The following is a 15,734-nucleotide window of genomic DNA, read 5'->3' on the forward strand; positions in this document are numbered from 1 at the left end:
CTGAATTATGCATATAGAAACTGTTTAATTGGTGTGTTTTGCTGTGTATATTCTCAACAGCAACATTAAAATAAATTTAAATTCCTGTGTCTGTATCAATAAAATTTCATATGCCATGCAGTTCAGTCATTTAGAATGTTCAGTTCACTGATGTTTATGTATTATCAAATATGTGCACCACATTCTTAGACAACCACTAATTACTTTTGCCTCTATAGATTTCCTGTTGTAGTCATTTTGTATGAATAGAATCATATAATGTATGGTCTTTTGTGCTTTACTTCTTTCACTTAACATAATGATTTAAAGGTTCATTCATATTGTAGCATGTGTTAGAAGTTTATTCCTTTTTCTGGATAATTACTATTTCATATATGGATGTACAATATTTGCTTTATACATTAGTTAGTGGGCATTTGATTGTTTCCACTTTTTATCTATTGTAAATAATACTGCTGTAAATATTTATGAACAAGTTTTTGTGTGGACATACATTTTCATTTATCTTAAGAATATACTTTAAAATGGTTCACTATGTTTAACCTTTTGAGGAACTGCGAAACTGTTTTTCAGATTAGCTACATCATTTTACATGTCCACCAACAGTGTATGAGTTTCAATTTCTCTATATCCTTGTCAACCTAACTTTTTTATTCTAGCCATCCTAGTGTATATGCAGTGATACACCTTTGCAGTATCAATTTACATTTCCTTAATAACTAATGAAAGGAATGGTTGTGGCATAGTGGTGGTGGGATAGTGGTACTACAGGGTCAGCTGTTCAAATCCACCAACTGCTCTTATAACAATTGACAGTCTCAGAAACCCTATGCAAGATTGCTATGAATCTGAACCTAGTCTACCATACACAACAATGACTAGTGAATGTTATTAACCATTTTTTCATATGTTTTAGTGGTCATACCTCTTTCTGAATAGAAAGGGAAAAATTCTTATTGAAATCTTTTGCCCATTTTAATTGGATTATTTGCCTTTTTATTAGTTCTTATTTTTCTAATTATAAATCCCTTACTAGATAAATCATTTGTAGCTATAGTTTCCAAGTCTATAGGTTTTCTTTTCATTTTCAGGATGATATCCATTGGCCACAAAAATTTTTAATTTTGCTGAAGCCAAGTTGATTTTTTTTTTTTGCTTGTGCCAGATCCAAGGTGATAAAGGTTTACCTCTATGATTTCTTCTAAAGGCTTTGTAGTATTAGTACTCACCTTTAGATGTTTAATCCATTCTGACTTATTGATTATATACAGTGTAAGTTGTAATGATCCAAATTTGTTCTTTGGTATGAACCTATCCAATTGTTCCAGTACCATTTGTTGAAAAGAGTATTCATTATCCATTGTATGGGTTCTTCAGCCTTGTTTAAATAATTTCACCACAGAGCCATGGGTTTATATCTGTACTCGCAGTGCTACACTTCTTTGATTTTATTGCTCTGTGGTAATTTTGAAATGAGGAAATGTGAGTCCTTCTACTTTTTTTTTTTTACTTGTTCAAGAGTTTTTTGGACAGTTTTAGTTCCCTTGTAATTCCATATGAATGTTAGAATTACATTGTTAGTTTCTATCAAAAAGTCAGCTGGGATACAGGTAGACATTAGGTAGAATTTTTACATCAGTTTGGGGCATATAGTCATCAATATTAAATCTTCCAGCCCATGAGCATGAGGTGTTTTTTCAAATTGTTTAGATCTTTTCATTTCATTCAACATTGTTTTATAGTTTTCAGAGTATAAACATTACACTTCTTTTGTTAACTTATTAGTGTTTTATTTTCAGGTAATATTAAGGCGCTCTGGTAATATAGTGATTATGAGTCAGACTGCTAATCCCACAGCAGTTCGAAACTCCCAGCAGTTCCACAGGGAAAAGATGAGACTTTCTGCTCCCACAAAGATTTACAGCCTCGGAAACACTATACAGGGTCGGAACCAACCCCATGGCACATAACCACCACCATACTAGCAGTGGTTTTCTTTTCTTTTCTTTCTTTCTTTCTTTTTTTTGTTTTTTAGCAATGGTTTTCTTAATTTATTTTTAAGTTGTTTGTTACTAGTATATGTTGTTTATCATTCATCTGTCATTGTGCCATACACAGCAATAGTGTGATGCTGGAATCTATACCACCAGTATTTATATACTAGTGGGGTCACCTATAATGGACAGATTTCAGCAGAGCTTCAAGACTAAGACAGACTAGGAAAAAGGAGAGCTGGACTCGACTTTAATAGTTAGTCACTGGAACCCTCATGATTAGCAGTGGAACATTATCTGATGTAGTGCCAGAAGATAAGACCCTCAGGTTTGGAAGTCACTAAAAATACGACTGGGGACAAACTGGCTCCTCAAAGTAGAGTTGGCCTTAATGACATAAATGAAGCAAAGCCTTTGGGACCTTCATTAACTGATACAGCACAACACAAAATAGGAAGAAACAACTGCAGACATCCATAACAATCAAAAGTGGAAGTACCAGTATATAAGTATGAATCTGGGAACTTGGAAATTGTCAAAAACAAAATAAAATGCATAAAGATCGATATCCTAGGTATTAGTGAGCTGAAATGGACTGGTATTGTCCTATTTGAATCAGCCAATCATATAGTTTTCTATGCTGGGAAAGATAAATTGAAGAGAAATGGCATTGCATTCATTGTCAAAAACAGTTATTTTAAGATCTTATCTTGAAGTACGGTGCTGTCTGTGATAGAATAATATCCATATACCTCTTACAAGGAAGACCAGTTAATACCATAATTATTCATGTTTATACACCCACTACTAAAGCCAGTGATGATGAAATTGAAGACTTCTACCACCTTCTTCAGTCTAAAATTGATTAAACATGCAATCAAGAAGCATTGATGATTGCTTGTGATTGGAATGCAAAAGATAAAACAAAGAGGAAGGATCAGTTGTTGGAAAATAAGGCCTTGGTGATAGAAAGGATATTGGAGATCACATGATTGAATCTTGTGAGATCAACAACTTTTCATTGCAAATACCCTTTTTCAACAACATAAACAGATTGTACAGTGGGCCTTATCAGATGAAATATACAGGAATCAAATCTGTGGAAAGAGATGGAGGAGAAACTACCATCAGCCAAAACAAGGCCAACTGTGGAAAAGACCATCATCAGTTGCTCATATGCAAATTCAGGCTGAAGCTGAAGAAGATTTAAACAAGTCCATGAGAGCCCCAAAATATGACTTGAATATGTTGTTGTTGTTAAGTGCTTGAATATGTTGTTGTTGTTAAGTGCCGCTGAGTCCGTTCTGACTCACAGTGACCCTGTATAGGGTTTCTAAGGAGCGACTGGTGAGCTTGAACCACCAACCTTGTAGTTCAAACGGCTTTGCAGTCTGGTGCACTAACTCACAGCACCACACCAGGACTATGTCCCACCTAAATTTAGAGATTATCTCAAGAACAGACTTCATGCATTTGACACCAGTGATGGAAGACCAGAAGAGTTATGGGAAGACATCAAGAATGTCCATCATCCATGAAGAAAACAAAAGGTTATTAAGACAAGAAAGAAAGACAAAAATGAATATCAGAAGAGAATATGAAACTTGCTCTTGCGTTTAGAGAAGCTAATGCAACTAAAATGAAAAAGTAAAAGAGTTGAACAGAAAATTTCAAAGGGCAGCTCAAGAAAACAATGTCAAGTATTATAATGAAATGTGCAGTGATCTGGAGTTAGAAAACCAAAATGTAAGAACACACTCAGCATTTCTCAGGCTGAAAAAATTAAAGAGAAAACTCAAGCCTTGACTTGCGCTACTGAAGTATTCTATGGGTAAAATATTGAAAGATGAAGGAAACATCAAAAGAAGGAATACCCAATATCACCGTACCAAAAATAATTCCTCCCTGCTTAACCATTTCAAGAAATTTCATATGATCAAGAACCAGTTGTATTGAAGGCAGAAGTCCAAGCTATACTGAAGGCTTTGATTTAAAAAAAAAAAGGCTCCAGGAATGCAAATGAAATCTTTGAACAAACTGATGCCACACTGGAGGTACTCACTTTTCTATGCTAAAATATTTAGAAGACAGCTACCTGGCCAACAGATTGAAAGAGGTATTTGTGCCCATTCCAAAAAAAGGTGATCCAACAGAATGCAGAAATCATTAAATAATATCATTAAGATCAAATGCAAGTAAAATTTTGCTAACAACTATTCTTTTTTATTATTTTTTTAAAATTTAAGACCTTTATTTAACAAGTGCTTACAGTTTGTTGACTTTTTTGAAAAAATCAAGCTGTAAACTTTTATTACAAATTAAAAATGAGGTTCTTTAAAATCTCAACTTGACCAGATATGAAACAATTTTAAAACCTTTAAAGGTGCATTGAGAAAAACCAGTCTTTCTAAAAAACACGTTTGTCATTACCAAAAAGAGATGTCTTTAGGTAAAAATAATAAAAACCCCATGCTGCATAGATAATGCAGAGAGTTCTAGTTATCTGGTCAACGGGCAAAAAGCAAGCACTTAAGGTCTTCAGCTCCAATCTTTTGTTCATTTCTTATTGCTGGAATTTCATATTCATTTCTTCTTTTTGGATGACTAAACCGGATGATGGTAGAAATGGTAAGCCGGCATTTACTCAGCCCCACCCTGCTCAGCCTCGGGAGCAGACGAATTCTCAGCTGGTGGATTGGCTGCTTTTGTCTCTTTGCCATCTTGTGGTTTAGGGTTTTCTGGGCGGCTGCGTTGGTAGTTGAAGTTGCGGCGATGAGCCACGACGCTGAGGTGGCTGCTGACCTTGGGTCTCATCTTGATTTTCCTTATCCTCTTCATTGCCGTCCTCTCTAGGCTGTCTTTGGTGAGGAGAACCCCTGCGATATCGTGGTCTATAACCCCGATACATATTTTGCCTCCCTGGTCTACCTTGTTCTGCACCCTGGTTGTCAGCACCCTCCATCACCTCTCCCTGCACAGGAGGGTTGGAATACTGTGGTCGACGCCCATAGGGCCTCCGCATGTAGTACGGTGGGAACCGTCGCCTGCGGTAGGGCCAGCGCTGTTGGGCCTGGCCTTCAGGAGCACTCTCTGATCCCTCGTTCTTTTCCCCACTCTCACTATTCTGGTAATTTTTCTGGTAATTGCGTGGAGGACCCCTACGACGTGGGTAACGTCTATAATGGTTACGGTCTGCTGCATACTTACTGCCCTGCACTGGAACTCCACCCGGGCCTGTAACATTTGCTGCCTCCGCACCCTTTTCTCCTTAAACAACATCAAACTCCACAGTCTCTCCATCTCCTACACTGCGAAGGTACTTCCTGGGATTATTCTTTATGGCAGTCTGGTGTACAAATACATCTTCCTTGGTGTCATTCCTGTTGATGAAACCATTATCCGTTCCTTACATTGAACCATTTTACTGTTCCCAAAACCTTCGTTGCGATGACCTTATTGTCCCCGCCCGATGTGAGGCCGCTCTCTGCGCCGCTGCCCGTGGTGCTGGGCTTGGTGTCAGCAGAGCTGAGGGCGGGGGAGGGGCGCCGGGGGACAGCGGGCGCCTGCTGGGTCTCGGCCTCACTGCTCATGGTTGCGGTGATGGTGACTGGGGCCTATGGCAGCTGTCGCTCCTCCCGGGGTGTGATGGTAACTAGACCGGCAGCGGCGGTGGGGCTGCACAGGGCTCTCTGGGGTCCGCTAACAACTATTCTTAAATGGTTGCAGCAGTACATTCACAGCAAGCTACTAGAAATTCAAGCTGGAAATAGAAGAGGACATGTAGCTAGAAATTTCATTGCTGACATTAGATGTATCTTGACTAAAAGCGAAGAATACCAGACAGATGTTTACTTGTGCTTTAATGACTATGCAAAGGCATTCGACTGTGTGGATCTAACAATATATACATAACATTGCGAAGAATGGATATTCCAGGATACTTAATTGTACTCTTGAGGAACCTGTACATTGACAAGGAGGAAGTTGTTCAAACTGAAGAGGCAATTGAATGGTTTAAAATCAGGAAAGGTGTGATGGCATTGTATCCTTTCACCATACTTATTCAATCAGAATGATGAGCAGGTTATCCAGGAAGCTGGATTATATGAAGAAGAACATGGCGTCAGGATTCAACATTAACAACCTTCAATATTCTTGCTTGTTCATAGGGAAGAGGGCTTAAAATACTTATTTATGAAGATCAAAGACCTTCAGTATGGATTGCACCTCAGTGCAAAGAACACAAAATTCCTCACCACTGAACTAATAAATAGCATCATGATAAATACAGAAAAAATAAAATTTGTTAGAGACTTCATTTTGCTGGATCCACAGTCAACACTCATGGAAGCAGCAGTCAGAAAATCAGTGGATCCACTGTATAAGGCAAATCTGCTTCAAAAGACCTCTTTAAAAGTGTTCAAGAGCAAAGATTTGCGTTTGAGTACTAAGGTGAACCTGACTAAGCCATGATATTTTCAGTTACCTCATACACTTATGAAAGTTGGACAATGAACAGGAAGACTGGAGAAGAATCAATACATTTGAATTATGGTGTTGACATAGAATATTGAAAGTATTATGCGTTGTCAAAATAAGTGCTATCAACAATGCTCATAAGAAGTAAGGATGGTGGGATTTCATCGCTTGTGTTTTGGACATGTTTTCAGGAGGGATCAGTCTCCAGAGGAGGACATCATGCTAGGTAAAGTAGAGGGTCATTGAAGAAGAGGAAGACTCCCCTACAAGGTGGATTGACATAATGGCAACAACAATGGGCTGAAATAAAACAACAATTGTGAGGATGACTCAGGATTGGGCAATGATTTGATCTCTTGTACATAGGATTTTCATGAGTTAGAACTGTTTTTATCATCGCCTAAAAACTACTATAACAGTATACGTTATTGTGTGTTGTTGTGTCAGTTTTGACACATAGGACTCTGTATTGAGTTTCTGGGGCTGTACAATCTCTATGGGAGCATGAGCAGCTGGTGTATTTGAACTGTCAATCCTGCAGTTAACAGCCCAATGTGTAGTCCACTACACCACCAGGGGCTCCCATTACTCATGTTTAGAATACTGTTAATTTTTGTTGTTGATTAGATGTCCTATAGGAGTCCTGGTGTGGTGCTGTGGGTTAATGCTCCATACTGCAAAGCCGTTTGAACTGCAAGTTCAGCAGTTCAAGCTCACCAGCTGTTTCTTGGAAACCCTATACAGGGTTGCAATGGGTCAGAACCAACTCAACGGCACTTAACAACAACAACAAATGTCCTGTTAGCATCACTGAACTCATTTATTAGCTCTGATGGATGTTAATTGATTCCTCAAGATTTTCTATATGTAAGATATGTCATCTACAAATACTGATGACTTTACATCATCATTTCCAACATAGATATCTTTTCCTTCTTTTGCCTAATTGCCCTGTCTAGAACTTCCAGTGCAATATGACTAGAAATGGTAAGAGTGGATTTCCTGTATTGTTCTGGGTCTTAAGTGAACAGTATCCTGTGTTTCATCTTTAAGAGTGAGGTTGTTGTTTTTGTCATGTGCTGTTGAGTTGGTTCGGACTCATAGCAAACCTGTATAGGATTTCCCAGAGTAACTGGTGGGTTTGAACTGTGGGTGTTTCTTGTGATAGGTACCCTTTATCAGGTTGAGTTAGTTCCCTTCTGCTGAATAATTTCATTAAGAAAGTATGTTGGATTTTATCAAATGCTTTTTCTTCAGTATTGATGATCATTTGATTTTGTTTATTTTCTATTGACACAGTATCTTAAACTAATAACTTTTACATGTTAATCAGTCTTGTGTTTCTGGGATAAATTCCATTGGTCATGGTGTATAATTCTTCTTTTGATTTGGTGTGTGTATATTTTGTTGAGACATTGCTGCTGTTTTGTAGTTTTCTTTTTTCCTTGTAATGTCTTTCTCTGATTTTGATATTATGATAGTACTGGCCTTATAGAGTGAGAGGAAGTGTTCCCCCCTCTTCTACACTTGGAAGAACTTTTTAAAAATTGTTATCAGTTCATCTTTAAAAATTTGGTAGAATTTACCTGTAAAATCTCCTGGGCTTGGGGTTTTCTTTGGTGTTTATTTTTATTATTATTCAATCTATTTAGCATAGGTCTATTCAGATTGACTGTTTCTTCTTGAGACACTTTTGTTAGTTTGTGTCTTTCTAGGATTTTGCCCATTTTGTATAAGCTATCTAATTTATTGGGGAGATCAGAGTCTCCATGTAGTAAGCACTGGACAGCGAACTACAAGGTCCACGATTCAAGCCCTCTGCAAAAGAAAGATAAGGTTTTCTGCTCCCACAAAGATTTAAGTCTCAGAAACCCTATACAGGGTTGCTGTAAGTCAGAATCAACTGGACAGCAATTAACAACAACAATCTAACTTATTAGCATACTCAACAACACTTAACAACAACTATTCACAGTATTCATTTATAATCATTTTTATTTTTGTAAGATCAGTAATGATGCCCTTTCTTTCATTTCTAATTTGAGTCTACTCATTTTTTTTCTTGGTCAGTCTAGTTATAGCTTTGCCAAGCTGGTTGATCTTTTTAAAAAAAACTTTTGTTTTCATTGATTTTTTCCCTCCTGTTTTTCTATTCTCTATTTCATTAATTTCTTCTTTGTTCTTTTTTATTTCCTTCTTTCTCTTTGGTTTACATTTTAGGTGCTCTTCATTTTCAGTATCTAATGGTGACAATTTTAATTATTAATTTGTGATCTTTATTCATTTTTAATATAGGCATTTGTAGGTGCAACTGGAGGGTTAGAGAAAAAGAGGAAGCTCCTCAGTGAGATGATTGGCACACTGGTGGAAGCGATAGGCTCAGACGTAGCAATGATTGTGAGGTTGGCCCAGGACCATGGCAGTGTTTTGTTCTGTTGTGCATAGGGTTGCACCTTGATGGCACCTAACAACATCAGTGCAATACACTGAGGAGACAAGCATGTACCTTTCATGAATTTCCAGTTCTCCAAGCAGTTCTGGGTTGATCTACATGTCTTCAAATACAAATGTACTAACTCTGAAGGCTCTAAGTGGCACTCTGGAGTCAATCTAAGGCCCCTATACTCTACAAAGGTTTAATAAGAAGCCTATTTCTCTGGGTAAATTCTAACTCCCCTTTTGAAATCCAGTCAAGTCTAGGCTGAAGACAGGCTTACAGGCTCTCTATAATCATAATTCCCAATAGTCCTTTCACACATGTATATTTATTTTACAGTAATAGGCAGGAGAAACCAATACCCATCAGGCAATCAAACACATAAACATTTAAAAAACACTCAAGTTCAGTCTTTTCCTTTATCTTGAAATAGCCCTTTCATATGCATATTACCTTGAGCCTCTGGTAGGGCCCATCCCCTATATCAGTCTCCAGGCAACTCCAGAAACTGATGCTCTCCCCTCTACTTAAGCATATTTTCCCATCCCTCTTAGTTCTCTCTCTTACAAAATACCATACTTTCATGAGCCGGGAGCCATTCCAATGACTCCTGCTCACAGCGCCAACTACTTAAGTGAAATGGGAATCATGTCTCACTTCCTCTGACTCCGCAAAGAGAAACGAGGACCAAACTCAAAATCAGCCCAAGTCTGATTCCTGTGGAGGTCAGACCTCCCTTCACCCTATATCAGTGCCTTTAAAATTAGTCAGACTTGAGAATCAATTGAGAAAACTCTTACTTAGGATTTTGTTTCTCTAGTTCCCCACTCTCATCAGTACCACATGTCTTTGGCTGAGTTTTCTAGAGAAGCAAAACCACATATGTATATGTATACATATATATGTATGGAGTCCTGCTTTGGTGCTGTGGGTTAATGTGCTGGACTGCAAGGTTGATTTCAACCGCAAGGTCGGCAGTTCAGGCTCACCAGCTGCTGCTTCTTGGAAACCCTATACAGGGTCGCTATGTCGGAATCAACTTGACGCCACTGGTTAAAATCATATTTCATATCCTGTTATAATTCTGTGAAGAAATGCTTCAGAATCTTGACACCACTTATTTTAAATTTCTATTGAAAGCTCTCCTTTTTTCTGCAGCTGATCTGTGTGCAAGTTTTGAAGCCCATCAAGCCAGAAAGTTTGCTCAACTACAGTTTTTTCGTTAGAACTATGTAAGCTGAACCAATTGAGCTGTCACTGGTGTTAGTTATTATTTTTGCTGTTAATCATTGGTCCTTAGCACTTTAAACACCAACACGATTGTTTCCTTCCAAAATGAAGTGGTCTGCAGCTACAGACTTCATTTTCCAGCATTGTCTTGTCCTTTCTTAAAATAAGTCATTTATTGGTAAATGGCTGATTTCCTGTGGCTTTGTCCCAGTAAACTTTTGTAATGCTTCAGTGATTTCACCCTTCTTCCACCCAGGTGTCACCATAAATTTGGTGTTCATTCTTGTTCCAATTTTAGCATAATTCATGTTGTTCCAATAGAAATCTGCTTTCAAACTGATGCTTTAGTCTTCTTAGTACTTCAAACAAGATTGTGTTTAGATATGTTATAAAAAAATTAGTATGTATATTTCGGTGCAAAAAATTTTTTAAATTCATACATTGTTTTTTCATAGTTTACATTTCCCATATATTTCTTGAAGATGCCTCAAACATGTATATGTGTTGTAATTATCTTAAAGATATGAATCATTTCTCACTCATCTATTTACTGTTACTTAGTTCTAAAACAGCCCCTTTTACTGCAGTGCACAACAGGTGACTCTTTTAAGTTTCTCCTTCTCCACTCTGAAGTAATCATACCTTTCTTCTGGTCCAATGGCATTTTTCTAGCTTTTATTATTTTTGACTTGTAATTTTGTATGTAATTATCTTTCTCTGTTGATTATAAATACATCTTTTAATTGCCATATATATTATACATAGTATTTCATTATCAGATGGTTGAATGGGTAAATGAAAAAAATAAATGAATTATGCAATCTTTTGTTTTACAGCCGAGAGACACACAAGATTGCAGTGTTTTACGTTGCTGAAGGACAAGAAGACAAACACTCCATTCTCACCAACACTGGGGGAAGTCAAGCATATGAGGATTTTGTAGCTGGTCTTGGTTGGGAGGTACTGATTTTAAATTATACCAGCCATCCTTTTACTTCTCTTTTGGAGAAGCAGGTTATTTTACTCTTTTCTTTATACCTTTATCTAAAAGAAGCATTATTTTAGCAGATGTAAATTAATAATGGGTTTGTTACTGTTTCTGCCTAGCTTCTCAGCTACAAAGATGCCAGTGGCTAGTACATTGAAAGGAAAGATGTTGACTATTATTATGAGTGAATTAATGTCAGAAAGTACTAAACTCGCAGATTCAGAAAATCTGCTTTTTCTGTTATCTGTAGATTAATGATCTTAAAAGTAAATGACTACTTTGGACTACACAAAGGTTTTCCAAGGATTATGGCTCCATGCTTAGGCTTTAGAAAATTAGTTTCCAGATCATCAACCTCTTAAACATTTTTGCCTCCCTCCCACCCAAATCTAAGATTGCCTCAGAGGGGTATGGCACCACAATAGAGGGCTTTCTCCTGAAAGACTGCTTTGCCAGCAAAGCAAGGAATTGTTGCTGTTGTTGGTAAGTGCCGTCAAGTTGGTTCTGGCTTATAGTGACCCTGCATAGGGTGTCTGAAGAGCAAATGGTGAGCTTAAACTGCCAACTTGCAATTCAAACTGACTTTTCAGTTCAGCACATTAACCCACAGTGCCCCACCAGGACTCCAAAGCAAGGAATAGAACACTTAAAATGGTTAATTTAAGATGGCACTACTTCTCAAATTGATCTCAGAATTCAGTGCAGCCCCTGTTGATTTTTCTTTTAAAATTCATGAGGTGATTCTAAAATTCAAATGGAATTTCAAGGAACCTACAATATTCAAAACAGTATTTTTAAAAGACGTACTCACGGAGAACAAACAAGATGGTGGATCGTGTGGAAGTGCAATGAGGAGCTCCGTCAGCAACAACACAGAATACTGGACCAAGCAGGCTCAGGATGGTGCCAGACTCTGAAGCACATTGTTGTTGTTGTTGTCAGGTGCCATCGAGTCGGAACCGACTCATAGCGACCCCATGCACAGCAGAACGAAACAATGCTCAATCCTGGGCCAACCTTACCACCGCTGCCACCCCCGAGTCCATCAATGATGCCACCTGGCCGATCCATCTCGTTGGGGGTCTTCCTCTTTTTCTCTGACCCTCCACCCTACCCAGCATGACATCCTTCTCCAATGATTGTTTCCTCCGGACTACATGTCCAAAGTAGGAGAGACGAAGCTTAGCCATCCTGGCCTCCAAGGAGCACTCTGGCTGCACTTCTTCCAAAACAGATCTATTGGTTCTTTTGGCAGTCCATGGCACCCTCAGTATTCTCCTCCAACACCACAACTCAAAGGCATCAATTCTTCTATGACCTCCTTATTCACTGTCCAGCTTTCACATCCATATGAGGCTATTGAAAACACAATGGCCTGGGTCAGGCGCACCCTAGTCCTCAAGCTGACATCTCTGCTCTTCAACACTTTAAAAAGTTCCTGTGCAGCAGATTTGCCCAGTGCAATACGTCGTCTGATCTCTTGACTGCTACTTCCGCGAGTGTTGATAGTTGATCCAAGCAGAATGAAGTCCTTGACAACTTCAATCTTTTCTCCATTGATAAGAATGTTGTTTATTGGTCCAGTGGTGAGGATTTTTGTTTTCTGAAGCACATATAAAGTAATATTTAGAAGGTTGGAAGGCTTACAGCTAGGGGAATTTGTAGCAGAAGCAAGAAATCCATTGCTTTCTAATCCAAGATGTTCAGCTGCTCCCGTAGCCAAAACCTTGGGCGAGACCAAGAGGGGAAAGGATCATAGCAGCCACAGACACCTGACAGAACTGTGGAGATAAAGGTGTGGACATTTTTTTTTTTTATCTGTTCATTGGCCTCTTGCTGTCTGCACACCTCCATTCAGGTGACTGGGGGGGGGAGGTGACTGAGTGAGTGGACACCTGACCCCCACCCCTGGAGGATTCTACTATGCATGTACACAGATCTCCTTTAAATTTAAAGTGACAGTTTCCACTTAAAACCAAATGGCAGTGCAAAACGGCCACAGCTGGCCCTGAAGTGTTTATCACTAGGAAAAACACCTAAACGGGGATTGTGGAGCAAGACAGGTAGACTAAAAAGGAAACAGGCTGAAAATTAAATCCTGAGTTATGTCACAATGACCAACAGTGGCTTCTTGAAATTTCTCAGGAAGCAGAGTGAAAACGGAAGCCCACCTTCTGATCACATCTACCTGGAGGCGTTCAGATAGCATAAAAAATACCAGAATACACACTCATCTAAGTATTAAGGCCACAGATAATTCCTGATATGCCCAAAATACAGAAACAGATGACCATATCAGCACATGTCCAGAAACGAGATAAAGTGACTGAGGCAAATAAGCTGGAAGTAGACCTACACTCCATACTGGAAGATGGGCAGGCTTTGGAAGTGCCTGAGAAGGGTTTCAGAAAAATGATTGTAAAATGTATAAAAACACTATACAGTGGAGTTGAGAAAAATAAGGAAGAAATCAGGAACAATCAAATAAAATAGATTATTTGAAACAATTCAAAACCTATAGAAAGAGATCCAAATGATTAATACTAGAATATCAGAAGTAGACAATACACTGAAAGGGCAAAGGAGTAGAATTGAAGAGATAGAAGTCAGAACTAGTGAGATAAATCACTCAACACTACTAAGATGGAAGAGCAAGCAGAAAAAAGGATTAAAAAAAAACTGAAAAAGGCCTAAGATTCATGTTGGACAACATGAAGAGGAATAACTTAAGAATTATTGGCATTCCAGAACAGGAGGAATCACACAAGTCCACAGAGGAGATAGTTAAAGAGCTTCTGGAAGATAATTTTCCTAACATCCTGAAAAACGAAAAGGTAAGCATTCAAGAAGCTCAGTGAACCCCAGGAAAGATAGATCCTAAAAGAAAATCATCAAGACATAATAAACTCTCCAAAATCAAAGATAAGGACAGAATCCTGAAAGCATCTAGGAAAAAGAGAAGTGTAACTTACAAAGGCAAGCAAATCAGATTAAGCTTGGATCTCTCAACAGAAATCATGTAGGCAAGAAGGCAATGGAGAGACATATATAAATCCTGAAAGAAAAAAAACTGCCAACCAAGAATCCTCTACCCAGCAAAGCTGTCAGTCACATACGATGGTATAATCAAAACATTCCAGGATATACAGGAGCTAAGGGATTTTGCCAGAGCCAACCCTGTGATGAAGAACATCCTAAAAGGAGTTCTGTGAACAGAGATCCAACAAGAACAGACAACAACAGAGAGTGATGTACGTGGCAGCAGCATCTAGAAGTCAATCAACAAATGGAAGAGTCGAGAACAGAATAAAATTATAAGAACAAATTCAGAGTATCTGGGAGGTCAGTCTGTGATCAAAACAAATACAGTGTGAATGAAGGTAAACACAGAGGAACAGAATCTAGGTGGTGGGAAGGTGAGGTAGATTACAGAATAAAATAGACTGTCTTAAATGGAGGTAAAAATAAATGGAATATAAGGTAACCACAATGGTGGGGTTAGGGTGGGGGGCTTCGGGGGAGGTGGAGGGAAAGGATGGTAGAGCACAGGGTAAAGGCAGATACATAGTTCGAGTGTTGGGGAAGGGAGGGCGAGAAGGTAGAAGAACAAGATATGGGAACACTGAGATAGGTTTCCTTAGGCTAAGTGGGACAGAGGTAAATAGTGAAGCATGCTTAACCTTGGAACAACAGGGCTCTGTGATACAAGGATCTAGGCATAGTTTGAAGAGGATAAATAGTACTAAGCTGTTTGACTGTCTTATGAATATTGATTTTCCTTATCTACTATTGTAAAATAGACAGTTGAGTGGGATAGAAAGGAAATGTTGGGAAACATGATTATAGGAAACTTGTAAGCTCTTCTTCAGCCTATAACTGATTGGAATACCTAAAAGGGGTTCTAGAACTTTCCCAGTGAAACAAGCCTCTTGCAGAGCCTTTGCAGAGTATTGGACATTAGGTGGAATCCTGAGTCCCATCCAGAACCTTATGAGGTGGGACATACCCACTAGCAAGGACAAGCAGACCAGCCTGGAGCAGCTAGAGCAACAGAGCATATATCTTCAAAGAAAGATCATCAGGAAAAACCCAAAACAAAAATGTCAGCATGACTGGTTACTACAAGAATAAGTAACCTGTTCACCAGGAAGCCATCAAGGCAAGCAAATCAAGTTCCTGCAAGACAAACTCCCCCTCTAAGACTGAAGCTCAAAGGGAACACATGAACAGGCATATAAGCTTGCTTGTGACCACATTGGTCTATTGGTGAGTGGAAGAGGGGGAAAAGCAGCAATGAAGCAATGGGCTCGGTTCAACCAGTCCAGTGACTCCTGTTGATCTGGAGATGAGATAGAGAAGAGGAAGGGCTGGTTGGTACAAAGTGTGGTGAGACCTGAGGACACCTGAGCCCATGGACAAGGACATAGCCACAGAGGACTAGAGCTGAGAGTGAAGCATCCAGCTGATATGAAGTGAGGGGAAATGCACAAGTGTCGGGGTTTGACCTCGACATAGTTGTGTTGTTCACAAGTGTTTGGTTCACGAGGAGGGGAGATCCAGCGGCGATAGGGATAGCGAAAGAATACACAGACAAACAGAAGAAGGG

The 15,734-nt window shown here is 38.9% G+C and overlaps 1 protein-coding gene and 1 pseudogene across 4 annotated transcripts in view; one reads left to right on the plus strand and one right to left on the minus strand.

Annotated features, from left to right (window-relative positions):
* Window positions 1–15,734, plus strand: part of RALGAPA1 (Ral GTPase activating protein, alpha subunit 1 (catalytic)) — a 261,272-nt gene that overhangs the window by 184,520 nt on the left and 61,018 nt on the right. For all 4 annotated transcript variants that reach the window (XM_006835341.1, XM_006835339.1, XM_006835340.1 and 1 more), the window contains one exon: window positions 10,977–11,100. In XM_006835341.1, coding sequence (XP_006835404.1) covers window positions 10,977–11,100 — 124 coding nt within the window. The remainder of the gene's footprint in view (window positions 1–10,976; window positions 11,101–15,734) is intronic.
* On the minus strand, window positions 4,635–5,686 carry LOC102841027 (annotated as a pseudogene).

The sequence above is a fragment of the Chrysochloris asiatica genome, unplaced genomic scaffold (genome assembly GCF_000296735.1).
Source record: "Chrysochloris asiatica unplaced genomic scaffold, ChrAsi1.0 scaffold00017, whole genome shotgun sequence".
Taxonomy (NCBI): domain Eukaryota; kingdom Metazoa; phylum Chordata; class Mammalia; order Afrosoricida; family Chrysochloridae; genus Chrysochloris; species Chrysochloris asiatica.